Source organism: Oncorhynchus masou, chromosome 29 (assembly GCF_036934945.1).
Source record: "Oncorhynchus masou masou isolate Uvic2021 chromosome 29, UVic_Omas_1.1, whole genome shotgun sequence".
Classification (NCBI taxonomy): domain Eukaryota; kingdom Metazoa; phylum Chordata; class Actinopteri; order Salmoniformes; family Salmonidae; genus Oncorhynchus; species Oncorhynchus masou.
The window spans coordinates 52531060-52558717 of NC_088240.1; the positions used below are offsets into that span (position 1 = coordinate 52531060).

The 27658-nt window shown below is 42.1% G+C and overlaps 1 protein-coding gene across 2 annotated transcripts; it reads left to right on the forward strand.

Annotated features, from left to right (window-relative positions):
• Window positions 1-436: 436 nt before the first annotated feature.
• Window positions 437-17866, forward strand: LOC135519977 (vascular endothelial growth factor A-A-like). Of its 2 annotated transcripts, XM_064945263.1 has the most exons (7): window positions 437-1129; window positions 2225-2267; window positions 6860-7056; window positions 7594-7670; window positions 8125-8157; window positions 14795-14926; window positions 16280-17866. In XM_064945263.1, exons 1-7 carry the CDS (start codon window positions 1061-1063, stop codon window positions 16299-16301), a joined length of 573 nt encoding a protein of 190 aa, XP_064801335.1. In that variant the 5' UTR covers window positions 437-1060; the 3' UTR covers window positions 16302-17866. The 2 variants fall into 2 exon arrangements, with proteins under 2 accessions (XP_064801335.1, XP_064801336.1); XM_064945264.1 differs by lacking the exon at window positions 14795-14926.
• Window positions 17867-27658: the final 9792 nt, after the last annotated feature.

Genomic DNA, 27658 nt, shown 5'->3' on the forward strand with positions numbered 1-27658 from the left:
CATTGTTTATGGTAACTCTTGCCAATACTTTAACATACAAAAAACTTTGGTTTAAAAATAAGAAGTATGTCAATTCTAATATTTACACAAAATGGTAAATGTCTATCACAATGATGAATGATTCAAAAGCTGCAAAAAAAGGCAACAAGAGACCATTTAAATGCACCAACAACACAACTATCTATTGGACATTTAATACTTACCATTTTAAACGTGTCATGTATTATATTTTTCATAAAAAAATGTGACTTAAGCACTCACCAAATCGCACAATGTGAACATCACTATTAAATATTTTATGGGAGTGCGCCCACCACCCCCTCGCCACCAACCAGTAACGCCCACATTGGTGATCTAGCCAATGAGCGCAAACGTCGTCCTACGGTCGACACGTCCGATTGCTTAACGCAATAGCTGACGATCATAGAACAGTAAACGCGCTACACGAGCGAGAAACGGACGTGCATGACAAGATCTCCCTATTCTGCGCCTGGACGTCCAAACCCAAAGTCATAGTAAAATACATTTAAAAGAGCAAGACAAAGGAAAGGGAGACCGTTTCAGTGCGTTTCAAGGAGGATTGCTAACGGATCAATTTGCATAGGCAACCGCTCACACACTACTGTGATCAATGTCGTTATAACTCAGCCGCCGCTTTCACACAGTGGAGGCATTGCGTTAAGTTGCTTTCAGAAGTTGGTGAAAGTTTTCATCCTGGTGAGCAGATAATAGGACGGAGATGTTCAGTCCATTATGGGGTTTCTAATGTGGATGTAGAATAGAAATCTTGGAAGTCTCCGGATGACCGACGCGTTTTGGATGTTACCATTCTTTGGGGCTATTCTCTGAGATTCCTTAGAGGCGGTGGCAATACAAAAAAAAAGAAAAAGGATTCCTCTCAGGTGGCACATCTGCTATGTTTGGATGGATTTGATTTTACTATAACCAAGTTATCAAGAAATTGTTGCATTTTTTTGTGTGTTTTTTCTTTATTGTGTCTGATCCAAACGACAGCTGAAATTTTAGTACAACTGTACCACTCACCCTCGGAATTACAATCATGAACATTGGCAGTTTTGTACAATTATTATTTGCAGCGCTGCTTCAGCTTCATTTTTATGCAGTTAAGGTGAGAATTATATTTAAATCGGAGGGGGATCAGATGCGTTTGAATTATGAATACAATGCTGTTATTTGTATTATTATTATTATAACTTTTGAAAATGCACAATGCACCCGGCATTAATGTCAACAAAATAGTAAGCTAGGCAAAATCGGAATTTTGAGTGAGGTAAAAGTGAAATGAGTTGCCTCATTACACTAACATAATCCATCACTATTGTCGTGATTTAATTCAATTGGATTCCTATTGAATAAAATCACGACAACAAAATGTCACTATTCCCACTGGCGCCACACTGGTTGAACCAACGTTGTTTCCATTGAACCAACGTGTAATAGAGGTGGAACTGATGTGTGTGTGTCCAGAGGGTTGATTCCAATATTGGCAATGTATTTGCTCTCGTTTTGTAGGCTAGTTTACTGTACTGAAAAGCAAAGTCCAGACGTCCTGTCTATTGAGAGCGCAAGGATAGTGCAAACCTGTTGGCCCCTAACCGAATAGCCTCGCTGGGTCGCAGAAGGTATAAAGTGTCAACGTGTATTTCACTCCCCACTTAAGGCTAATAATAACCCCTTTATATTAAACGTAGGCCTTGTTAATGAAAACATATTGGCTAAAATGTTTACGATAATCCGTACAACCGGTAAACGCGAACAATGGGCAACTCAGTCTTTCATCTATACAATTACATAGTCTTCTTTCTCACGCAATATTGAAGAGCTATTGCAACAGTCTCGGTCCGGTGATAACGTGACTGAAGCACTGCTGTGATGCCATTGTCCCTCTGCACTTGCCCATAAACGGGATCATATTCAATGAAGTCAGCTAGCTGTCAGAATAAAGAGGGAATGTATTGGAGTCTTGCTGTATAATAAGCTAATGGCTTACGGACATACCAAAAATGATTGTGCATGCAGTTCCATTATGGAAATGATGTATACATAATTCAGGGAGGCAAAACTGCATTGCCTTTTTTACAACGTGATGCATAGCCTACCATATGAAAAAATGTGTATGACATAGGCTAAGACATTTACATTTAAGTCATTTAGCAGACGCTCTTGCTCTAGTGGGCTTACCTGTTGTTGTTTTTTTTTACAGACAGCCCACATACCCAAGGACGGGGAGAAGAGTAACAATGATGGTAAGTGCTGAATGTACAAATGTATTAAAAGAGCAATATTGTAGAAGTTTCTTCTAAGTGTTTTACCCTTATTGGGGGATTTGTTGTGTGACTAGCCACCTAGTGGACATATTCTGAATCGGAATTTTCACAGAAAATACCTTTTCAAGTTTAGGCCTTCAATGAAAATACGTTTTTGACAAATTGGCTATTGTCATAACAAAATCTTTACATTGTAACAATGCTCTCTCTCTATCAGTGAGAGAAGATGGGTATTGTATAGGACCCCATGGTGCTATATTGAAGTCTTAGTGGTGAGTCCCTGAGTGAAAGGCTTTACTTTTGAATTACCATAAAAGTGTGTCTGATCTAAATAGTCTGGTACATGTTAACAGACAAGATTACTGCGTGAATACAAGGCCACTGCTGAATTCGTCTTTTATTTAGACTTTTTCTTCTTCCTCTTGTGATTTGGTCACATGGCAAACATATGGTCAGATTGTATCATTTATATTGGACAAAGCATGTCAGCCTTGGTCCAAGGCTGTACACATGGTTATGTTTGTTTATTGACAGCGACAGAGTGTGTTTCACTTGTTCAGTGTGTTCAAGGTTAGCCATGTTGGTCAATAGTGGACACAGAAAGGTTACTCACTGTCATACATCAGGGACTGGTCATCAGCAGAGAAAACACAGTGAATTTAATTGTGGGTTTTTTATTCACAGCACAAGGGCAGCGACTGCCTTCCTCTTCTCTGACACCTGTTAGCAGCTTCTGACCTTCATTACACACACGCACACACACACACAATCGCATTAAAACAAATGTTGCCTAGGTACTAGAACTCTGCTAGACAGACTGTGAAGCAGCAGCTGTGCAGAGAGAGACTGTGGGGCTCCGGAGAGCCAGAACAGCACAGGGAGACGTTTTGGGCTGGTGACCTTGGGCTGTAGACGGAGACACTCATGTCTATGGCAGCGAGACAGAGTGACAGCCTTTCTCCCCCTACAGGCTGGCCTGGCCAGGGCCTGGGCTTTTCCTCTGAGAGCAGGTGCTGGGAGGGATACTTTGTGCATGACACAAGTCATTTTTCCAACAATTGTTTACAGACAGATTATTTCATAATTCACTGTATCACAATTCCAGTGGGTCAGAAGTTTACATCCACTAAGTTGACTGTGCCTTAAAACAGCTTGGAAAATTCCAGAAAATTATGTCATGGCTTTAGAAGCTTTTGATAGGCTAATTGACATCATTTACATATAAAATACATTGAAATCATTTATATACATCAAATACATACACAAGGTGTACCTGTGAATGCATTTCAAGGCCTACCTTCAAACGCAGTGCCTCTTTGCTTGACATCATGGGAAAATCAAAATAAATCAGCCAAGACCTCAGGATAGAAATTGTAGACCTGCACAAGTCTGGTTCACCTTGGGAGCAATTTCCAAACGCCTGAAGGTACCATGTTTATCTGTACAAACAATAGTATGCAAGTATAAACACCATGGGACAATGCATCTGTCATACCGCTCAGGAAGGAGACGTGTTCTGTCTCCTAGAGATGAACGTACTTTGCTGCGAAAAGTGCAAATCTATACCAGAACAACAGCAAAGGACCTTGTGAAGATGCTGGAGGAAACAGGTACAAAAGTATCTATATCCACAGTAAACGAGTCCTATATTGACATAACCTGAAAGGCTGCTCAGCAAGGAAGAAGCCACTGCTCCAAAACCGCCATAAAAAAAGCCAGACTACAGTTTGCAACTGCACATGTAGACAAAGATTGTATTTTTCAGAGAACAGTCTTCTGGTGTGATGAAACAAAAATAGAACTGTTTGGCCATAACGACCATCGTTATGTTTGGAGGAAAAATTGCTTGCAAGCTGAAGATCACCATCCCAACCGTGAAGCACAGGAGTGGCAGTATCATGTTGTTGGGGTGCTTTGCTGCAGGAGGGACTGGTGCACTTCATGAAATAGATGGCATCATGAGGATGGAAAAGTATGTGGATATATTGAAGCAACATCTCAAAACATCAGTCAGGAGGTTAAAGCTTGATCGCAAATGAATCTTCCAAATGGACAATGACCTCAAGCATACTTCCAAAGTTGTGGCAAAATGGCTTAAGGACAACAAAGTCAAGATATTGGAGTGGCCATCACAAAGCCCTGACCTCAATCCTATAGAACATTTGTGGGCTGAACTGAAAAGCGTGTGTGAGCAAGGAGGCCTACAAACCTGACTCAGTTACACCAGCTCTGTTTGGAGGAATGGGCCAAAATTCAACCAACTTATTGGTGGAAGTGTGTGGAAGGCTAATCAGAGCATTTGACCCAAGTTAAACAATTTAAAGGCAACGCTACCAAATACTAGTTGAGTTTATGCAAACTTCTGACCCACTGGGAATGTGATGAAATACATAAAAGCTGAAATCAATCATTCTCTCTACTATTATTCTGGCATTTCACATTCTTAAAATAAGGTGGTGATCCTAACCGACCTAAGACCGTGCATTGTTACTTGGATTAAATGTTAGGAATTGTGAAAAACTGCATTTAAATGTATTTGGCTAAGGGGGGGGGGGTTGAATGTGTTGTGGGCTTTAGACAGCTGTGAGCACATGAGCAGGTTTGACATTATTTTGCTGGGGGACATTAAGATCCTTGTCAGCACAATAGTCTGCTTTGTTACATCTGAAGCCATATATACAGTGCCTTGCGAAAGTATTCGCCCCCCTTGAACTTTGCGACCTTTTGCCACATTTCAGGCTTCAAACATAAAGATATACAACTGTATTTTTTTGTGAAGAATCAACAACAAGTGGGACACAATCATGAAGTGGAACGACATTTATTGGATATTTCAAACTTTTTTAACAAATCAAAAACTGAAAAATTGGGCGTGCAAAATTATTCAGCCCCTTTACAGCAGTTTTCAGTTCTTTCCACAGATTCTCGATTGGATTCAGGTCTGGACTTTGACTTGGCCATTCTAACACCTGGATATGTTTATTTTGAACCATTCCATTGTAGATTTTGCTTTATGTTTTGGATCATTGTCTTGTTGGAAGACAAATCTCAGTCCCAGTCTCAGGTCTTTTGCAGACTCCATCAGGTTTTCTTCCAGAATGGTCCTGTATTTGGCTCCATCCATCTTCCCATCAATTTTAACCATCTTCCCTGTCCCTGCTGAAGAAAAGCAGGCCCAAGCCATGATGCTGCCACCACCATGTATGACAGTGGGGATGGTGTGGTCAAGGTGATGAGCTGTGTTGTTTTTACGCCAAACATAACATTTTGCATTGTTGCCAAAAATTTCAATTTTGGTTTCATCTGACCAGAGCACCTTCTTCCACATGTTTGGTGTGTCTCCCAGGTGGCTTGTGGCAAACTTTAAACAACACTTTTTATGGATATCTTTAAGAAATGGCTTTCTTCTTGCCACTCTTCCATAAAGGCCAGATTTGTGCAATATACGACTGATTGTTGTCCTATGGACAGAGTCTCCCACCTCAGCTGTAGATCTCTGCAGTTCATCCAGAGTGATCATGGGCCTCTTGGCTGCATCTCTGATCAGTCTTCTCCTTGTATGAGCTGAAAGTTTAGAGGGACGGCCAGGTCTTGGTAGATTTGCAGTGGTCTGATACTCCTTCCATTTCAATATTATCGCTTGCACAGTGCTCCTTGGGATGTTTAAAGCTTGGGAAATATTTTGTATCCAAATCCGGCTTTAAACTTCTTCACAACAGTATCTCGGACCTGCCTGGTGTGTTCCTTGTTCTTCATGATGCTCTCTGCGCTTTTAACGGTCCTCTGAGACTATCACAGTGCAGGTGCATTTATACGGAGACTTGATTACACACAGGTGGATTGTAATTTATCATCATTAGTCATTTAGGTCAACATTGGATCATTCAGAGATCCTCACTGAACTTCTGGAGAGAGTTTGCTGCACTGAAAGTAAAGGGGCTGAATAATTTTGCACACCCAATTTTTCAGTTTTTGATTTGTTAAAAAAGTTTGAAATATCCAATAAATGTCGTTCCACTTCCTGATTGTGTCCCACTTGTTGTTGATTCTTCACAAAAAATACAGTTTTATATCTTTATGTTTGAAGCCTGAAATGTGGCAAAAGGTCGCAAAGTTCCAGGGGGCCGAATACTTTCGCAAAGCACTGTATGTGGCTTTGTTCATCTGCTGAACTGGCTTTCGCAATGGGAACCACTCAGGAAACGAATGCCTGTACCTTTTGACGACCACAAAGGCACACAAGTACTCTTTTCCACTGCCAAACGGAACCAGAGCAGATGGGGGATTCTAGGAAGTAGAGGAGGCATGGAGAGTTAGGATAAAGGAGAAAAAGGGACACAACTGGGGAATGAGGGAGGAAAGGAGGATGAAAGAGAATGCATTGGAGAGTTTTACTAAGTGGAGAGGATGGATGTGCTGTTCTCTACAGCATAGCAGTTTTGTGGTAGGGTTGCCACTGATGTTACCGTCTTCTCCTCAAGGAATCTCACTGTTACTGACAGTTATCTACGGCACAGTGAGGATGAGAAGGAAACAGGACTGATGTTTTCCCTCTGCTCTTCCTCCTGCAGTGGTCCCGTTCATGGACGTGTATAACAAGAGCATGTGTCGGACACGGGAGATGCTGGTGGATGTCTTCCAGGAGTATCCAGATGAGATTGAGCACACCTACATCCCCTCGTGCGTGGTGCTCATGCGCTGCGCTGGATGCTGCAACGACGAGGCGCTCGAGTGTGTCCCCACGGAAACAAAAAACGTTACCATGGAGGTAAGCTCCAACTCTCGCGGGGGTTATCTCACTTATAACTCCCTCTCTCTTCCATATCTCTCGGTTTCCTCTCTCTCTTCCATTCCTTTTCGCACTGGTTCTTCTCTGTCTCGCTCTTGCTCGCTTTGCATCTCTCTCTGTCCCATGGAAAAAGTGAAGCAGCAGGGGCCTGGCATGTCAGCTATTTTGTTTACCCTTGCACACCCTGTTTACGCCCCTGTTTTATGAGGTTGAAGTCTCTCTTGGCCACGGTCAGGAGTCAAGATTTACTGTTGGCATGAGCCTAAGGTGGAAAGGATTAAGCTATAGGAATGTGATCCAGCGCATGCCTGGCTATGGTGTCGCCCTGTCTTCATCGACCGGTTAGCTAGTGGCCAGACTGTGACCACTTTGTCAATGGACAGAGCAATCACTCGCTAAGAATCTCTGAGGTAGTAATGTTGCGGCAGAAGAATTTGGTTTGGGCGGGGGGGGATTGACCCAACTAAGCGACTACAACGTGAATTTTAATGTTTAATGTCTTATGTTTCTCTACAGGTAATACAGGTGAAACAGAGAGTATCGCAACATCATTTTCTGTTAAGTTTCACAGAACATTCAAAGTGTGAATGCAGGTAAGAATATTTCTCAGGCCTATAATGATTTCAGGCTTTAATGTTATTTTGCTTACTGGTTGGAGGTTCAATGCAGGTTTTTTAAATCTCAATATCAAATCATTTCTGGGTAACAATTAAGTACCTTACTGTGATTGTTTTCAATTAAAATGTTAAACTGAAAACTTGTTGTTATTGGCAGAGAGATTTGGAAATATCTTTCTTATTGGTCTATTAACTAATTATTTAGGCCAAAACTCCATCCCACCAAAACAGGCTGACATTTCAGTCGGTCTTTTCAAACAGCTCCTCCACTAAAAGGGCATTATCATAATTTTCACTATTTTACAGTATTATTCTAACCTCCATAGTGTGGAAATATATATAAAACATAGGAAATCATGTTTTTGACTGCACTGGGCCTAGCTAAATATAAAGCTAAATGTTTTGTTCTCTATTTTCCTCTTAATTTCAGACCAAAGCCAGAAGTTAAAGCAAAGAAAGAAAAGTAAGTACACTTTTTGCGTTGTTTTTGAGTTATTTGTGGGGGGAGCTTTCTGTGTTCCGTTTGACTCCCACTCTGATATTCAAACGGTCGAAACAGCTCTATCTGCCAGCCCCAAAATATCTCAATATATTGATTGACCAGTTTCCCAACCAATCATCATCCCTTTCTCACCACAGACGTTGTAACTTAACACAGAAGGCTGGGGCCCAATCCTCCCGAACCAATATGTATTCAGTATTCCTCATGTTCTTTGGCCACTGTACATGCAGATGGGAAGCAGCCAGCTGGACACTGTGGTACCAGCTACCATGTGGGGTAGCGCTAATGCTAATGCTAATAGTAACAGTGAAGCTGCAGTATCTTCTACCCCTGCTGCACTGAGAAGTCAGCAGCTGCACTACTCCAGCTGATAGGATTGAGTCGATCATTTTAAAGGCTGGTGAGAGGAAGTGTTAGGGTGCCTTCTCTACTAGTGATTGGGATTATTAGCACCTCATAGGCTCCTACACCACACCACGTAGCCCTGTCTCTCTTTTTTTGCATAGCGATGGAGTGGAGGTAGAGGCCTAGTTCTCCATGTTCCCTTCCCGCCTTGTGGGAGTTAGTGGACTAGCAGCACACCTTATGGGGAAAAAACAGCCTCTCTCCTCTATCTTTACTGGTGCTGATAAGAGAATGGATTTTTTTTTACGGGGTTTGTTTCAGTTTGTCTTCCTGCCAGGCTCTGTTCGTTTTATGGCGGTTGGTTTAGTGCTTTACTGTGCGGCTTTACAGTTGGGTTGAGGTAGTTAGCTTGCGCCAGACCACCCGCGACTGGCTGGGCCGTCCAGCAGCCTTCTTCTTAGCTCCAGTTGCTTAAGCCTGACCCTCAGCCCTCGTGGCTACTTCCACAGTGCAACAGGTGTCATTCAGTTAAACCATTTTTATTTTTAGAGTTGTAAATAGTGGATAAGCCTGGAGACGGAGACGCAGTGGACGTGGTTAGTTACAGGCAGTGTGGAGGGAGGGAAACCGACTGATGCAAGGGTGTGTGTGTGTGTGTATATATATGTGTCTTTAGCCACCTCAGCTGCAGCTGACACGTCAGAGGATGTTCCTTGTTTCTATTGGATAAGAACCACATAGGGTTAAAGCCACATGGATCAGAGGAGGAGAGATGGGATCATGTTAGCTACCTGAGAGGGCTAAATCAAATCCATTTGTCATGGGGCTGAGCTGAGCCTTGTCCTCGCCTTGTGCCACACACACACCTCTGCCTGTCACCCAGCACGTAGGCAGACAGCTCACCCCAGCCAGGCCAGGGTAGGGTGCAGGGAAAAGACTGCCCATTCATGAGCTCAGCAAACCCTCATTCTTTCACTGAAATGCATACTGTACGTAATACTCTCGACCAACACTTGGGGCTCTATTTTAACAAACCTAACTCAATGGTAAATCTAAGGTCAGGCGGTAGCGCTGTAGGTTCAAGGGTGTGTCAGAAATATTTTAGCAATTTTCACTATTACAATTATCTGCGCACTTGATGGTGTTTGCGCGAAAGGGCTGGGTGTTGATGAGTAAACTAGTTGTGGGTGTCGAGGCTTGGCCCCTCACTGGCCTATCAGAACGTGCTCCATGGCGAAATATGTTGTTGCTTCAAGTTGTGTATTTACAGTATTTTATGTTTTGACTTGGAATAAACTCCAATTACTGTGTCTGTTATATTTTTTTTAATGGCTTACAGAAACTAAGTAACAAATTGAAGACCTATCTTTGCTAAATACGTTAACTTTAACCCATTTGCAGTCCACATTGTTCTAAGTAATTGCAAGGCATAAATAGCATTCCCATATAGGATAGGGGCAAGGCCTACTGTAAATTGCATTATAGCTGAGCACAGACATGACAAACATTGTCAATAAGCAATATTAAATTCACTATTGATAAGGCAAAGAGAACGAATAGCTCTAATCAAATTCTAAACAAAACAAAATAAAACCAGGAAGGTGAATCATTCTAATAAGATTGGTTGTAATAACAAGCAATTTTTCTTTCTTTTTTTTAAACAACAACAAGAATAAATAATTGTAACATGTAATGATATCATCAAATTGGCATGATGAAAAGAAGCGCATTGCTGTTGAACCAGCCTTTGTTATAGTAGGCCTAATGTTGGGTTTTGAACATATGAAATGGAAAACAGGCAATTGTTACAGATAACTTCTAAATACGAGGTTCACCGGTATTCAACGAGGTTCTCATCTGTCGTTTCATGATTGGCATGACTTGGGGGGGGGGGTTACGCACATCCAAAATGGGACCGCATGACTAAAATAATGTGGGCCTACCTACAATTCATTAGATCAAGTTTATTTATAAAGTCCTTCTTAGATCAGCTGATATCTCAAAGTGCTGTACAGAAACCCAGCCTAAAACCCCAAACAGCAATCAATGCAGGTGTAGAAGTACAGTGGCTAGGAAAAACTCCCTAGAAAGGCTAGAACCTCGGAAGAAACCTTGAGAGGAACCAGGCTATGAGGGGTGGACAATCCTCTTCTGGCTGTGCCGGGTGGAGATTATATTATTGTAGATAAAAAGGGAATGTCAGCTCACTGTTTTACTCCTCTCAAATGTTATATTTGAATAAAGCTTTGGTGATTTAAGATGTATTTCCAAGCGTTCTCAGGAGCCAAACCCTGTATCGACAGTCTTGGGTAAAAAAGCCTTCATTGAGAGGAGAGGAGGCTATACTTTGAGTCTATGTATGCGGATGACTCAACACTATACACGTCAGCTACTACAGTGACTGAAATGACTGCAACACTCAACAGAGTGAGTGGCAAGGAATAAATATTTCTAAATCTAAAAGCATTGTATTTGGAACAAAACACTCACTAAACCCTGAACCTCAGCTAAATCTTGTAATAAATTATGTGGAAATTGAGCAAGTTGAGATGACTAAACTGCTTGGAGTAACCCTAGATTGTAAACTGTCATGGTCAAAACAAATCGATGCAGTAGTAGCTAAGATGGGGAGAAGTCTGTCTATAATAAAGCGATGCTCTGCCTTAACACTATCAACAAGGCCGGTCCTACAGGGCCTAGTTTTGTCGCACCTTGACTACTGTTCAGTCGTGTGGTCAGGTGCCAAAAAAAGGACTTAGGAAAATTTCAATTGGCTCAGAACAAAGCTTGGACACCCATGCATACCCCACAAGACATGTCATAAGAGGTCTCTTCACAGTCCCTAAGTCTAGAACAGACTATGGGATGCACACAGTACTAAACTCAGCAAAAAAAGAAATGTCCTCTCACTGTCAACTGCGTTTGCTGAAAATAAACTTAGCACGTGTAAATATTTGTATGAACATAACAAGATTCAACAACTGAGACATAAACTGAACAAGTTCCACAGACATGTGACCTACAGAAATGGAATAATGTGTCCCTGAACAAAGGGGGGGGGGGTCAAAATCAAAAGTAACAGTCAGTATCTGGTGTGGCCACAAGCTGCATTAAGTACTGCAGTGCATCTCCTCCTCATGGACTGCACCAGATTTGCCAGTTCTTGCTGTGAGATGTTACCCTACTCTTCCACCAAGCACCTGCAAGTTCCCAGACATTTCTGGGGTGAATGGCCTAGCCCTAGCCCTCACCCTCCGATCCAACATGTCCCAGCCGTGCTCAATGAGATTGAGATCCGGGCTCTTCGCTGGCCATGGCAGAACACTGACATTCCTGTCTTGCAGAAAATCACACACAGAACGAGCAGAATGGCTAGTTGCATTGTCATGCTGGAGGGTTATGTCAGGATGAGCCTGCAGGAAGTGTACCACATGAGGGAGGAGGATGTTTTCCCTGTAATGCACAGCGTGGAGATTGCCTGCAATGACAACAAGCAAGTCCGATGATGCTGTGACGCACCGCCCCAGACCGTGATGGACCCTCCACCTCCAAATCGATCCCGCTCCAGAGTACAGGCCTCGGTGTAACGCTCTTCCCTTCAATGATAAACGCGAATCCGACCATAACCCTGGTGAGACAAAACCGCGACTCGTCAGTGAAGAGCACTTTTTGCCAATCCTGTCTGGTCCAGCAACGTTGTTGCCTGTGATGTCTGGTGAGGACCTGCCTTACAACAGGCCTACAAGCCCTCAGTCCAGCCTCTCTCCGCCTATTGAGGACAGTCTGAGCACTGGAGGAAGAATTGTGCATTCCTGGTGTAACTCGTGCAGTTGTTGTTGCCATCCTGTACCTGTCCCGCAGGTGTGATGTTCGGATGTACCGATCCTGTGCAGATGTTGTTACACGTGGTCTGCCACTGCGAGGACGATCAGCTGTCCGTCCTGTCTCCCTGTTGCGCTGTCTTAGGCGTTTCACAGTACAGACATTGAAATTTATTGCCCTGGCCACATCTGCAGTCATCATGCCTCCTTACAGCTTGCCGAAGGCATGTTCACACAGATGAGCAGGGACCCTGGGCATCTTTCTTTTGGTGTTTTTCAGAGTCAGTAGAAAGGCCTCTCTAGTGTCCTAAGTTGTCATAACTGTGACCTTAATTGCCTACTGTCTGTAAGCTGTTAGTGTCTTCACAACCGTTCCACAGTCGTTGTTTATGGTTCATTGAACAAGCATGGGAAACAGTGTTTAAACGCTTTACAATGAAGATCTGTGAAGTTATTTGGATTTTTACGAATTATCTTTGAAAGACAATGTCCTGAAAAGGGGACATTTCTTTTTTTGCTGAGTTTACATAGAGCCATGACTGCATAGAACTGTATTCCACATCAAGTAACTCATGCCAGCAGTAAAACTAGATTTAAAAAACTGATAAAAAAAACACCTTATGGAACAGCAGGGACAGTGAAGCAACACAAACATTGGCACAGACACACGCACACACACACACACACACACACACGATACTAATACATGCACATTGATTTAGTACTGTAGATATGTGGTAGTGGGGGAGTAGGTGCCCGAGGGCACACAGTGTGTTGTGGAATCTGTGAATGTATTGTTTTTAAAATTGTATAAACTGGCTTAAATTTGCTGGACACCAGGAAGAGTAGCTGCTGCCAAAGCAGCAGATAATGGGGATCCATGAGAAATACAAATAAAAAAAATATATTAAAAGTTTTTTTAATGTTTCTATATACAATGTATTCAGGCACCAAAAGCACATTAGGCTACTATTGTTCCATGCGCATATGGGCATTGTGCGTCACGGCTGTATAGGCTGAGTTTCCGCTGTCAACATTCATGCCATAACCAGCTGTGTTACCACTAAAACCAGCTTTTGGTTGGTCTTAAACATCCCTATCAGCGCTGTTTGAATTTAGCACTTTGGATCATGTTTTTTAGGACACGCCTAAAATATTTTCACCCCTTCCATCTGAGTGCAAGCGTGCTGATATAAGACGGGTAAAATCTCCGAACCTGGCGCTAGGGCCAGATTTTTTTTACATGACGTTATTGTAAACTAACGTGCATTTCACATTAGTGCCGCCTTAACGCCAACCGAAAATAGAGCCCTTGATGTGCATAGACTGATTTACACAGGCAACAGTGGATGCATTTACATTGAGACACACATTAAAAAAAGGAGAGCAGAGTCGATGCCATGTTGAGTCTACACGCTGCTAGGAGCTCTGTTTCTCTGTTGCCTTTTTGTTTTCGCAGATATGCGGATGGACCAACACTGTTGTCTTAAATCTCTACCACTATATAGTGCCAATTGGTTTGGTTACTTTAAGTAGACAGGCTTGGCTCAGTTTGTTTGGTTAGAGTTATTGTGGCCTTGAGTGGTACACCGAAAATGGCTGCTTTAGGTTGCTTTGTTCCTGCTTTTAGACGGGAAGGTCTAGAACATGACCCAGACGTGATCTGACCTCGCATAGCTAGTAGAAATACGGCCAACTGCGTCGTCTGAGACGAAGCGTAGCTTCACCTCGTCTGGTGCGTCGCAGAGCTCCCCTGTCTCTGTCCTTGTTTTGTCCATGGTGTGTGCCCCATATCTCACATGTTCACCTCCATAAAATAGTTGTGGCGCTCATGTGAGCACATCTGTAGGGTAATTGTAGTGGGAAATATCGGCAGATTTTGGGAGGGATGGGTTTTTAAAGATGGCTGCTCCGTTGTGAGCATGTCATTGGGTGGATTGGGAAGCAAATGCTATGTGTTCTGTCTTTCTGCTGTGGCCTTTATCTTATCACATGCACCTGTTTTGTGTGTGTGTGGCTGTTAGTGTATATGGTGCACATTTTCTCATTCAATGTTGCTCTCATTGACCCAGTCACACATGTGCTTGTCATGCGATTTATAGAGGATGAATGAAAGAGTGGGTGAAAGTGTGTGAGTGTATGCAAGCATGATCAGGGCCATGTGTGTAGAAAAGTCTTTAAACGTGCTCTCTTTCAAACCCGATCACAATGCGCCACAACCTCAAACAACCTTCACACCACCCTGCGGCTACAGAAGTATTGAGCTGATGTTGCTCAAATGTTCTTCCAATGTCGGTGCGTTGGGGGGGCAGGCAGGCAATGGGGGTTGTGGTTTTGGATGGTGCATGAGAGTCTGTCTGCACCCTTTTTCTGCTGGATACGCTCTATAGCTTAGACCTCTCTCTCTTTCTCCCTTTTTGCTTCCCTTGCAGCCACTGTGAGCCTTGCTCAGAGAGAAGAAAGCGCTTGTTTGTGCAGGACCCTCTCACCTGTAAATGTTCCTGCAAATTCACACAATTAGACTGCAAGTCCAGACAACTTGAGTTAAGCGAAAGAACTTGCAGGTTTGTTTACGAAATATTATGATAAACAACGTGACTTGGTCTCTACTCCGCTCACCCACATCTACATACCTCCACCTTTTTTATACTTCTGTCATTTGCTAGATTTCTTTTCTCCTGCATGAGAAATGCATGCTTCTCAGTTTCTTATAGACTGTTTTTGTGTGGGACTGTTTGCTTGTAAGTGTGTTTGTTGTCTGTCCTGTGTAATATTCTGATACTCTTTTTAGCATCATCCTTGATGTTAGAACTGTGACTCTATTATTGTGTGTTCTGTAAAGGTAGTATATTTTATCTAGCTAGTATAGTGTATTCCCTTTGCATGGTAGACACTTAAACTAGACAATACGCAAAAAAAACAGCCCCTTTCTTGCTTTAGATTCCCTTTAAATTAATGCTATATAAGCATTAATTTAAAAGGAATCTATATAAAACCCAACCCTCTACACACATCAAAACCCAACCCCCTACACACATCAAGATATGTGTAGGCGGTTGGGTTTTATGTGTGTGAGACAGTCCGCACCATATTGGGTCAGTCTGTAGTATTGCCCATTTATTATAAGACCCACAGTTATCATCCTACTTATCTCCCAACATAGTCTCCTTATCTCTTTCCCATCGCTACATGTGTGTATATATATATATATACACATGTAGCGATGGGAAAGAGATAAGGAGACTATGTGGTTATATATATATATATAACCACCTGCGTAGGAGGGGAATTTTAGCATCCATTGTTGTTTTTAAACTTCTACCAGTCTTGGTCACACAAATAGACAGACATGTTTATAAGTCAGCACAGTACAGGACTCAAGCCAGAACTAACTCATGCACGGCACTAACACTCAAAGGGAAAGTGTTTCCCTTGGTTCGTAACTGTGAATGAACAGGCTCTTAATTGAGTGAATGTAGTCCATGCTGCTCGTTTCTAATGGTCCTACTCATAACTCCTACGAGGCGTAGCCCTAAACTCAATTACTAATCGGTGATTAAAACTCCATCTTCATTGGTTGCAAATAATGGCTGTATTCAGTCAGTGGCCCAATGGAGAGCTGACTACTTCCACACTCCCACAAGGCCTTGTGTTGGTGACCTGCCTTGACACTACTATATACATCCCTGACCTTTGAACCTTAGGGGCCCCCCACACAGTTTGCTGGATTTAGAGAGCCACACATGAGTGGGGTGATCAGCAACATGATTCCAATTGGTCAGGGGAGGAAGAGGGAGGAGCTGCAGGAGTTTTCCACATTTGGGGTGATGTGATTGGCTCCAGGCTACACCCCTGCTGGGAGGATGATTTGTTGCCCACCTTCTAACCTACTGTCTGTCATGTCTTGTCATCCACAGATGTGACAAACCAAGGAGATGAGATGAGGAGAGGAGAGGGGGACAATGAAATGAAGGAATATTTTCTTGGCACAGCACTTTGAAACCTGAGGACGCATTCCCTGAATGGACTGAAAATTACAATGAAAGAACAAGCAAGAGCGAATGATGGAGAGAGACTGAGATAGCAACATGCTGTTGTATATTTCTAAGATATATATTCTAAAAGGACAATGACATTGTGTATTGCTGCTATAAAAAAATGAGACATTATAAAGTGAACGAATGCGCCACTGTCTGGCGTGTGAATTGGACAAATGTTTAGTTCCCAGAGTGTTTGGGCCTTCGCGTGGATAGGACTGAGAGTTTTTGTAATTTTATGTAACACTTCACTGGATGTTGGTCTGCTGTGGATATGAGTATCTTAAATATATCTATATAAAAAAACTAAGAGAAATTGTGACCATAACTTCACTGAGAGGTGCAACGGGAACATGTTTCTCCTAGACCTTCAGAGGTCTGAGAGAACTGTCAGAAAGCAGAACTACTTCCTCTGTGGGGTTAAGTTTTTGTCACCGCTGTATCTACTAATACCAGATAGGACTCGGTGTGAGAATAATTCTAAAGGGATATTAAACGTAGGTATGTATGGAGACGAGACAATACTGAACTTGATTCCGTCTTCCGCTTAGGAGCAGTGGTATTCAACTCACCACTGTCAAAATCAATAATCTCTATTTGCTTTGTTTAATGTCTTCATTTGTTTTCCAAAGATATAATTGCACACACACATTAAAGAATAGTCCGTTATAGAAAAAAGATTGATCTCTATATACTTACCTAATATCCCTTTGTCTAGTACAGTACATCTAATTTATAATGCTAGAATATTTTCAGTATTCTGTGCATTTAATTTATATATTTATATTCAGTGTTATGGTTGATATTGATTTTACTTCAATTTTGATTTTACTAGGATGTTATCACCAATCTGTTTGGCCATGGAAAACTGTAGACATATTTCTTTAAAAAAAGAACAGATAGATAAACTTCAACATTCCTGAAAATGAGATACTGTATGTTTTGTTGGGCTAGAGAGGCTGGTAGCATGTGTCTTGACTTTGTTACAAACAAACCCTGCCACAAACATCTTTGTGAAAAGATGCCCAGCCAACATTGCAGTTTTAGGCGGGACATGTGTTTTTGCACTTGAGTGCCCAAAGACACGTCGTGAGGAGGACTGAGGGCGTCTCCCTGACCTTGGTCAGCTTGGGAAAACTCCACACTGAGATACTGAGACTCTGGCCAGCCCACTTTAGCCAGAACAGGACTTGGCCTAGTGGGGAACCAGGAGCATTAGGAGATGATGCTCTCTGCCCTTTGATGAAAAAGAAACATTCTATTTGTATTTCCGTGTCAGAAATGCTCTTTTTGTTTGTTGTATCATGTACAGACACATTTTTAGTATATTTTCACATTAATATATTTATTGGTGCTGTAAAATTATCCGTTTTACAATAGTAACATATTTTTTTGTTTTAGTGTAACTATTAACTATATTTATTTAGAAAATATATTGTTTTTTATTAAACAGAAAATGCAGTTCTCTTTGGAAGCCTCTTTTTAACTGTTTTGAAATTACATTTTGATCAATCTAAAATAATTTGATTAAGTAACAATACAACACAATCCTACTTTATTAATAATTCCTAAGCCAATTGATTAGGCATCATAAAAGTACAAGACTACAATAAAATACATGCAGTGACAAAATAAAGGAAACAACATTTTAATTTATTTGACCTTTAACTAGGCAAGTCAGTTAAGAACAAATTCTTATTTTCAATGACGGCCTAGGAACTTGTTCGGGGGCAGAACGACAGATTTTTACATTTTCAGCTCTGGGATTCAATCTCGCAACCTTTCGGTTTCTAGTCCAATGCTCTAATCACTAGACTACTTGCAGCCCCAAGTAAAGTGTCTTAATATGGCATTGGGCCACCACAAGCCAGAACAGCTTCAATGCACCCTGGCATAGATTCTACAATTGTCTGAAACTCTATTGGAAGGATGCAACACCATTCTTCCACGCAAAATTCCATCATTTGGTGTTTGGCTGATGGTGGTGGAAAACGCTGTCTCAGGCGCCATTCCATTCTCCCATAAAGTGTTCAATTGAGTTAAGACCTGGTGACTGAGACGACCATGGCATATGGTTCACATCGTTTTCATGCTCATCAAACCATTCAATGACCATTGTCATCCTGTGGGGGCATAGCCATGATATCCAAAATAATGTCCGAAATAGTGGCCTGCCCACCATGACCCTAAGCATAATGGGATGCTAACTGCTTAATTAACTCAGAAACCACAACTGTGTGAAAGCACCTGCTTTCAATATATGTTGTATCCCTCATTTACTGTACTAAAGTGTTTCCATTATTTTGGCAGTTACCTGTATGTAGGCCTACATGCAAAAAGTTTCAGAAATTACATTACATTAAGCACTGATGCAACACAAAGTGCAGTACAAAGTGCAATACAGTTGTAGGAAGTTTACATCTTTCCCACAATGCCCCAAATGGAACCATAGGTCTCATGGTCCTTTGCATGATCAATAGTAGGTCCAACTGGTGCTTAAACCATAAAATAAACATTTGAAAAAAAAGAAGCCGCAAAAGGTTTTGATCTATCCATACTTGTACAATGGCAGATGTACATTAAAAAAAAGCGGTAGACTCACTTTCACTTTGATTCGATAAGTATCGCAGAAGTTCCGTGCTATTCCCAAGAAAGCTAAGGTAACTGAGCTAAACGACTACCGCCCAGTAGCACTCACTTCGTCATCATGAAGTGCTTTGAGAGACTGGTCAAGGACCATAATCACCTCCACCCTACCTGACACCCTAGACCCACTCCAATTTGCTTACTGCTCAAATAGGTCCACAGACGATGCAATCTCAACCACACTGCACACTGCCCTAACCCATCTGGACAAGAGGAATACCTATGTGAGAATGCTGTTCATCGACTACAGCTCGGCATTCAACACCATAGTACCCTCCAAGCTCGTCATCAAGCTCGAGACCCTGGGTCTCGACCCCGCCCTGTGCAACTGGGTACTGGACTTCCTGACGGGCCGCCCCCAGGTGGTGAGGGTAGGTAACAACATCTCCTCCCCGCTGATCCTCCACACTGGGGCCCCACAAGGGTGCGTTCTGAGCCCTCTCCTGTACTCCCTGTTCACCCACGACTGCGTGGCCACGCACGCCTCCAACTCAATCATCAAGTTTGCGGACGACACAACAGTGGTAGGCTTGATTACCAACAACGACGAGACGGCCTACAGGGAGGAGGTGAGGGCCCTCGGAGTGTGGTGTCAGGAAAATAACCTCACACTCAACGTCAACAAAACTAAGGAGATGATTGTGGACTTCAGGAAACAGCAGAGGGAACACCCCCTATCCACATCGATGGAACAGTAGTGGAGAGAGTAGCAAGTTTTAAGTTCCTCGGCATACACATCACAGACAAACTGAATTGGTCCACTCACACAGACAGCATCGTGAAGAAGGCGCAGCAGCGCCTCTTCAACCTCAGGAGGCTGAAGAAATTTGGCTTGTCACCAAAAGCACTCACAAACTTCTACAGATGCACAATCGAGAGCATCCTGGCGGGCTGTATCACCGCCTGGTACGGCAATTGCTCCGCCCTCAACCGTAAGGCTCTCCAGAGGGTAGTGAGGTCTGCACAGCGCATCACCGGGGGCAAACTACCTGCCCTCCAGGACACCTACACCACCCGATGTTACAGGAAGGCCATAAAGATCATCAAGGACATCAACCACCCGAGCCACTGCCTGTTCACCCCGCTATCATCCAGAAGGCGAGGCCAGTACAGGTGCATCAAAGCTGGGACCGAGAGACTGAAAAACAGCTTCTATCTCAAGGCCATCAGACTGTTAAACAGCCACCACTAACATTGAGTGGCTGCTGCCAACACACTGACACTGACTCAACTCCAGCCACTTTAATATTGGGAATTGATGGGAAATGATGTAAATATATCACTAGCCACTTTAAACAATGCTACCTTATATAATGTTACCTACCCTACATTATTCATCTCATATGCATACGTATATACTGTACTCTATATCATCGACTGCATCCTTATGAAATACATGTATCACTAGCCACGATTACTATGCCACTTTGTTTACATACTCATCTCATATGTATATACTGTACTCGATACCATCTACTGTATCTTGCCTATGCTGCTCTGTACCATCACTCATTCATATCTCCTTATGTACATATTCTTTATCCCCTTACACTGTGTATAAGACAGTAGTTTAGGAATTGTTAGTTAGATTACTTGTTGGTTATTACTGCATTGTCGGAACTAGAAGCACATTTCGCTACACTCGCATTAACATCTGCTAACCATGTGTATGTGACAAATAAAATTTGATTTGATTCTATAGTAGGATTGAAGGGAAAGGTAATTTCCGATTGTGGTTAAGTGGTAAATACAACACAATAACTTATGAACAAAAGAGGAGGAGAAAATAAATGCCCTAAAAATGTCAGAACCAAGCATTGACCTTGTGCCATATTTCAAATAATTTACCCAAATTGTTCACAAATAGAATCTCTGAAATAGTGGGGTTTTTTCTGTCAGGAGCGGGTTGTGATTTTTATACTGAACCTCTCTAATTAGAATCCAAAAGTACCCAATGTCTATGTGGTTATGTCATTTCATGCATTCTACCTCCACTAAGAAAAGATTAGCAGTGTCTCTCTCTTAAAATAAACCCCAGAGAAGGAAGGAGGAAGGAGGGAGCCTATTATCTTGGATTTTATTTTGCATCCTTATCTTCTTCAGCCTACTCCCTCCATCTCTTCCTTCTTCCTCTTGTACTATAGGTCATTGATCACGTTTAAGGTAAACAGCACCCTAGCACTAAGAAATTGCTTCGTCACGGAACAACATGGAAACGCTGACCCAACCACTCCAGGAAATGCCCAATGAGGCCTGTAATTGAATAAAGTTCGAATAACCTTCAGGTAAATGGCTAACCACCAGGTACAGGCCCATTTTCCCTTTGTATACTTAAAAGGAAGTTTCAACTTGATTCCATAAAAAGTGTGGTTTCATCTATTGTTTTACAAGTTCCTCCCTCAAACTAGTATTGCACCATGAGGCCTACATGAAGGAAGTTTCATTTCCAGTGAAATGGACTTGTCAGGCGGGACTTGGTGGGTGAGGAAGGAATCAGGTGTAGAGAGTTCCACTAGGAAAAAAAGTACTTTTTAATAACGCACACAAAATTAGACAAGCCCAACAACACAGGGCGCGGACCGTACCCCTACATGTACTTTAAATAAGGAAATTCATTAAGCACATACAACAGAACACAGGTGAAACTAATAAGACAAAACAAACAGACAAACGAAAAAGGGATCGTGGCGGCTAGTAGGACGGTGACGACGACCGCCGAGCACGCCCCGAACAGGCAGGGGAGCCAACTTCGGCGGAAGTCGTGACAGGACTTCACTGAAATGAATGTGGAGGAATTACATGATACAGTGTAGGAGCATGTTTAATAAAGGTCCTGTCCAGTCAGCTATGCAGATTATCGATAAGGCCATGAGAGAGTATTTGATCACATTTCTGTGACTGTTCAGCTCCGCTTGACTGATCAGCAGCAGTGTTATCAATCGATACAGGTTTAACATTTAACATTTAACATTTATTGGGTCAAATGCACATGGTTAGTAGATGTTATTGTGAGTGTAGTGAAATGCTTATGCTTCTAGATCCGACTGTGCAGCAGTATCTAACAGGTAATATCTAACAATTCCACAACAAAACCTAATATTTAACAAATTCCACAACAAAACCTAATACACACAATCTAGTAAAGGAATAGGATGAGAATATATAAATATAAAATATATGGATGAGCAGTGACAGAGCGGCTAAAATGCAAAAGATAGTACAGAATAGATAGATAAGGATACAGTATACAGTACAAGATAAGTAATATGAGATATGTAAACATTCTTAAAGTGACTAGTCTTCCATTTAGTAAAGCGGCCAATGATATCAAGTCTGTGGGTAAGCAGCCGCCTCTCTGTGCTAGTGATGGCTGTTTAACAATATGTTGGCCTTGAGATAAAAGCTTTTTTTCAATCTCTCTGTCCCAAGGTTTGAATATAATGTGTTTTTTTTTTTATATGGAATCAGCCACAGGTTGGTTTTCATAGCTAGCTGTTTACCACTGATATACAATCATTTTATATGTGTTATATTATTTTAAACACAACACTGGATTGGTTTGTTATCATTTCACGAAAGTTATTCAGGTTCACTTGACATAGCTCAAATTATTCAGGGTCTAGTGAACCTTGCTCCGGTTGTTGAATGGACAGGTGATTACGGGAGAGTGTTATTGTGTTGTAGAGTCCCAGTAACATTGACTTGAATTGCTGCCCTTATGAGGCAGAGATCATAAACACAATGCAGTGCCAATCCATCTGTTTGACTGACATCCAGATCAAAGTTACAAATTATAGTAACGCCTATCACAGAATAACCGAGATGAATTCCATAAAACAAGGCTGAAACACTTCTAAATGTCAGATTTTGAGACAGAACAGATCATCTTCCCCCAAAACATTGTCAGACTAAATGCTCCGAAGAATGTTTTAAATTATTTTATTTGTGATTAGAGAGGAATGAAAATTATCAGGCCAACTTTACCCTGTGTTTGTCAGGACCCGGTTACGAACCCGGGTCTCCGGAGTGAGAAACAGTCACTTAACCAACTGAGCCACGAATAGTCAGCAGAACCCAGAAGATGAGGCAGACACAGCAGTACTTGAGACGGTGTATTTAATAAAGTAAAAAGTGAAGTCCTTCAGGAAAACATGTAACTCCACAACCTCAAAAGGAATTCCACAAGAACAAGGTAATCCACAAGGTAATCCTCCAAGACAAAAAGGTAAATCCACAAGGTGGTAGGTAAAGCATAAAAAGCCTCAAAAGATACTCAAAAATAAATAAACAAGAACAAAAAACAGGGGCCTGTTGCACAAAAGTAGAATTAAGACATCCGGGATAAATGACTCAGCTGAGCTCAATGAAGCCAAAACATGTGCGTCCAGGCTTAATTGGTTGCACAAAGACCAAGCCAGGATGAGCAGACACGGATTCATTAAGCCAGGTGAAACCAATCCTGGATAGGTGCGCGCTCACGGATCACTCAAATAGACCCCGCCACAGATCACAGATTAACTGATTTACCATGGCAACTAGAGCCGCGTACTTTTCCCCGTCGGAAGCACAAATCCTCATGGAGGCATACGAGGAGGTAAAAGATATAATTAAGAAGAAAGGCAACACCGCCACAGTGATAAAGCAAAGAGAAAAAGCGTGGCAAAGTATTGCAGACCGCCTGAATGCGTAAGTAGTGCACAATTACACACTCACCGCTCCGCTGAAACATCACAATTACAATTCAAATATTTAATTCACATCTCCAAAAATGCAGTTGTACTGTAATTATGAAACGGTTAAATTTTTAATTGAAATGCACTGCAGATATGAGTGAAATTGTGTAAAGTAACTCAATCACACTGTATAAAGCTATGATACATTTTTTGATATTTTTACTGAAAACAAGACAAAAATACCAAGTAATTTTTTGCAGTGTGACTCCATTAAATGTGTGTGTGTGTGTGTGTGTAGATTAAACATGAACGGGCCAAAACGGACATGGCAGCAGGTCAAAATCAAATACAAGAACATTCTGCAGAATGGTATGGTCCCTGACTAATATTTAACAAAGCAACCCAGAAGGTGCCTGCTCACACATTGTCTGTACTGTTTTAGCAGTGAAAAAGAATACCCACAGACAAGGCACGGGTGGTGGGTCACCAAAGGCTGACCTTACCCCAGCAGAGGACATGGCCTTGGAGCTAAATAAAGGCAGGCCCGTCTTAGAGGGGATCCCTGGGGGGAAAGAGACGAGCAAGATGCCACCCGCTTCATTCAAGGTATGTCCTTCCATCTCTACATGGGATACAACCACATTCATATTAAATCAATTTGGACTGTCTGACTTTGGTTTACCTATTGCCTTGCAGTGTCTGGCAGCACTGTGTTCCTGTTAGAGCCACCAGCACAAGCACCAGACGATGCTGATCCAGTGAGTACTCCATCAAAGGCATACTGTAGGCCTGGCATGTCTTGTCTACTAGCTTCAATATGAATCCGATTAAATGTGATAGGGTGAAGGCCCCAGTGCAGCAGCAACAGCACATGATGGAGACGATGATGAGGAGGAGACCATCTCTCTGGATTCCAGAAGGCATGAGGTATCATGTTAAGACTGTGAAAGTACTATTTACTCTACAATGGTGAGGAGTCCTCATCAAAATCAAAAAATCTAATTTATTTTACAGGACCCAGATGCTATACAGTGGGAAAACCAGCCTGGCAACATAGTGCGTATTAATAAAAGGACACCACATCCTGCCAAATTCCAGCTGCGCTAATTGTATTGTGTTCACAGAGCTCACAAGCTATCAGAAAGTTGTATGGCAACCACCTCCGGCGCCAAATAGAACTGGCAGACATAGACATTCAGTACAAGAAGAAAAAGATGGAAAATCTTGCACTGGAGTCCGAAATAAAAAAGAGGACAATTAGGAAACTGGACCTTGAAATAAAAAAACTTGAGAGGGAGGTGAGATATGCCTTCAATGTACACTGTATGCTAACTGTAACACAAATGTATTAATCATTATTTTTCTTTCCTCCCCCAGCTCCAAGAAGATGACACAGCTCAAAATAAAAATTAGGTATATTCTCGTAAAGTCAAGTGAGCCATGACATATGAGCTCTTATTGTGAGCACACAGGACGGTGGCATCTTTCTAAGGTTTTTTTATTTTCCCAGCAATCAGTACAACCAAGTCATCGTTATAAGGCATTGCCCTCTTTTGCCCACCCCCCCAGCACCAGGTGTGGCCACTAGCCTATATGAAGGCCCAAAATTGTGTGTTCCTTTCTGCTCTGACAATGGCATGCCCATTCGTGCGAGATGTGGTGGATGAAGAAGCACTTGTGCTGAGGAGAGCCTTCAGGTGAGAAAGGGTCTTCAGGGACCGGTTGGACCCACTGGCCTTCCCTGATGACCATCTATATGAAAGATACAGGTTTTCTGCAGATGGCATCAGGTATCTATGCAGACTACTGGGTCCCAGGATTAAGCACCGCACTGCACGGAGCCATGCACTGAGTGTGGAGCAAATGGTTTGTGTGGCCTTGCGCCTTTTTGCTAGTGGAGCCTTCCTGTACTCAGTGGGGGATGCAGAACAGCTGAACAAGGCCACAATTTGCCGCACAATAAGGAGTGTGTGTCTGGCTATCAAAGCATTAGCAGATGTCTTCATCTCCTTCCCTGGCCACAGAAGACTCTGTGACATCAAAGATGAGTTCTATAGGATTGCAGGTAAGAGGATCTACAAATTACAGGACAACTGTTAACACATAGTAGGATACTCATTACTTTGTGTGACAGGTTTCCCCAATGTCATTGGTGCAGTGGACTGCACACACAAGGATAAAAGCCCCTCAGGTGCCCATGAGGCCGATTTTGTGAATAGGAAATCCTTTCACAGCATTAATGTTCAGGTGAACATAACTTTTTGATATTGTCCATTGACGAACACTCTGCATTGCCAGTGATGTGCATTGATTGGTGTAATATTCCTCATCTTATGATTTCAGATGGTCTGCAATGCTGACTGTGTGATCAGCAATGTTGTGGCAAAATGGCCTGGCTCAGTCCATGACTCCAGAATCTTTCGGGCCTCTGAAATCTATCACAAGGTAAGCCACACAACCCCTATTTATAACCATCATGGCTGTGTCAAGAATATCACTGTGTTTATGAGGTAGTAATGATGAGATTTTGTGTTGACAGGTGAATTCTCTGGTGTGTTGCTGGGAGACAGGGGTATGGCTGCCAGCCTTTTCTCCTGACACCTTTCACAGACCCCCAGGAAGCACAGCAGGCCTACAACCATGCCCATGCCAGGACCAGGGCCAGAGTTGAAATGACCTTTGGCCTCCTGAAGGCACGCTTTCACTGCCTTCACAAATTAAGGGTCAGCCCTGTTAGGGCATGTGATATTACTGTGGCTTGTGCTGTCCTCCACAATGTGGCCTGCCTGAGGAAGGAGAGGGCCCCCAGAGTGCCACCAGCCATGGACTGGGACAATCCGGCAATCTTCCCTGATGACGACAGTGGTCGGCTGCTGAGGGACCAATATGTGTTGAATTATTTTAGTTAGTATGTGTGCTTTCAATTTTGGTTAAATATGTCCTGCGGTGGCAGAGGAATTTGGGTTTTTTTGGGTTCGTTTTTGACGAATTTGGCCTCTTATGATGTTTGTGCGGTATACTGTGTGTAATACAAGGCTGCAGGGAGGCTACTGCATCCATTCATTTGTCTGTTCAGTTGATGTGTATGGATTTGTCCTGCATTTATTTTAGTGTGCAGACATGCAGGGTGTGTTATATACAGACCTTTGAATGTGTATGTATCATTTTGTATAATATGCTTGGATTCTGTGCTTTCCATCTTGTAGAGTCACTGTGACTTCAGTTTCGAAAGGAGCTGATGGTTTACCTGCTTTGTTTTGTCCTTATTCAATAAAGGAACATAATGTTACACATTGTGTTTTTATATTCATATGGAATGTGTATTTGTTTATATGACAGAGTACTAGGGCCACACTGAAGAAAAAGGATAAAGTCATACATTTATGAGGCTGGTTCTTTCTGCAGAAAAGCTACATATTGTTTTTACAGTTTTGATACTTATGACAATGTGATACTTAATATTCTGGCACATCAGCATGTCTTTGTTTATGAAACCATACTGAAGTACAATTTCACGAAATGCCCCACATCTGTCATTTTAACAACTGTCCTCCTTTAAAACAACTGGTTACAATATTATGACTTGTGTTTTTTTCCCCTCTGTGGCCCTAATATTCTATCATTTTATATATAGCCTTATAGTCTATGGGAAACTGTAAATTATCTAATGATAGCAACATCATCTAAAAATCATTAATCCAAAATCATTGAAATTAATGATCACAAACGTTTAAATAATAACAGTGGGTCTAGTTATATGTGATAACAATGTATAGTGAGCAGTGAAATAACTATTGGTTTCCATTTGTGGTGACTGCTGACTGACATTAGGGATGAGATTAAATAGATCCTGGAATTTAGCCTGGTCTGGAGCAGGCTAGCTCCACAGAATAAATGTCCATGGTAATTTATACCATAACATATCCTCCTGCCCCCTATC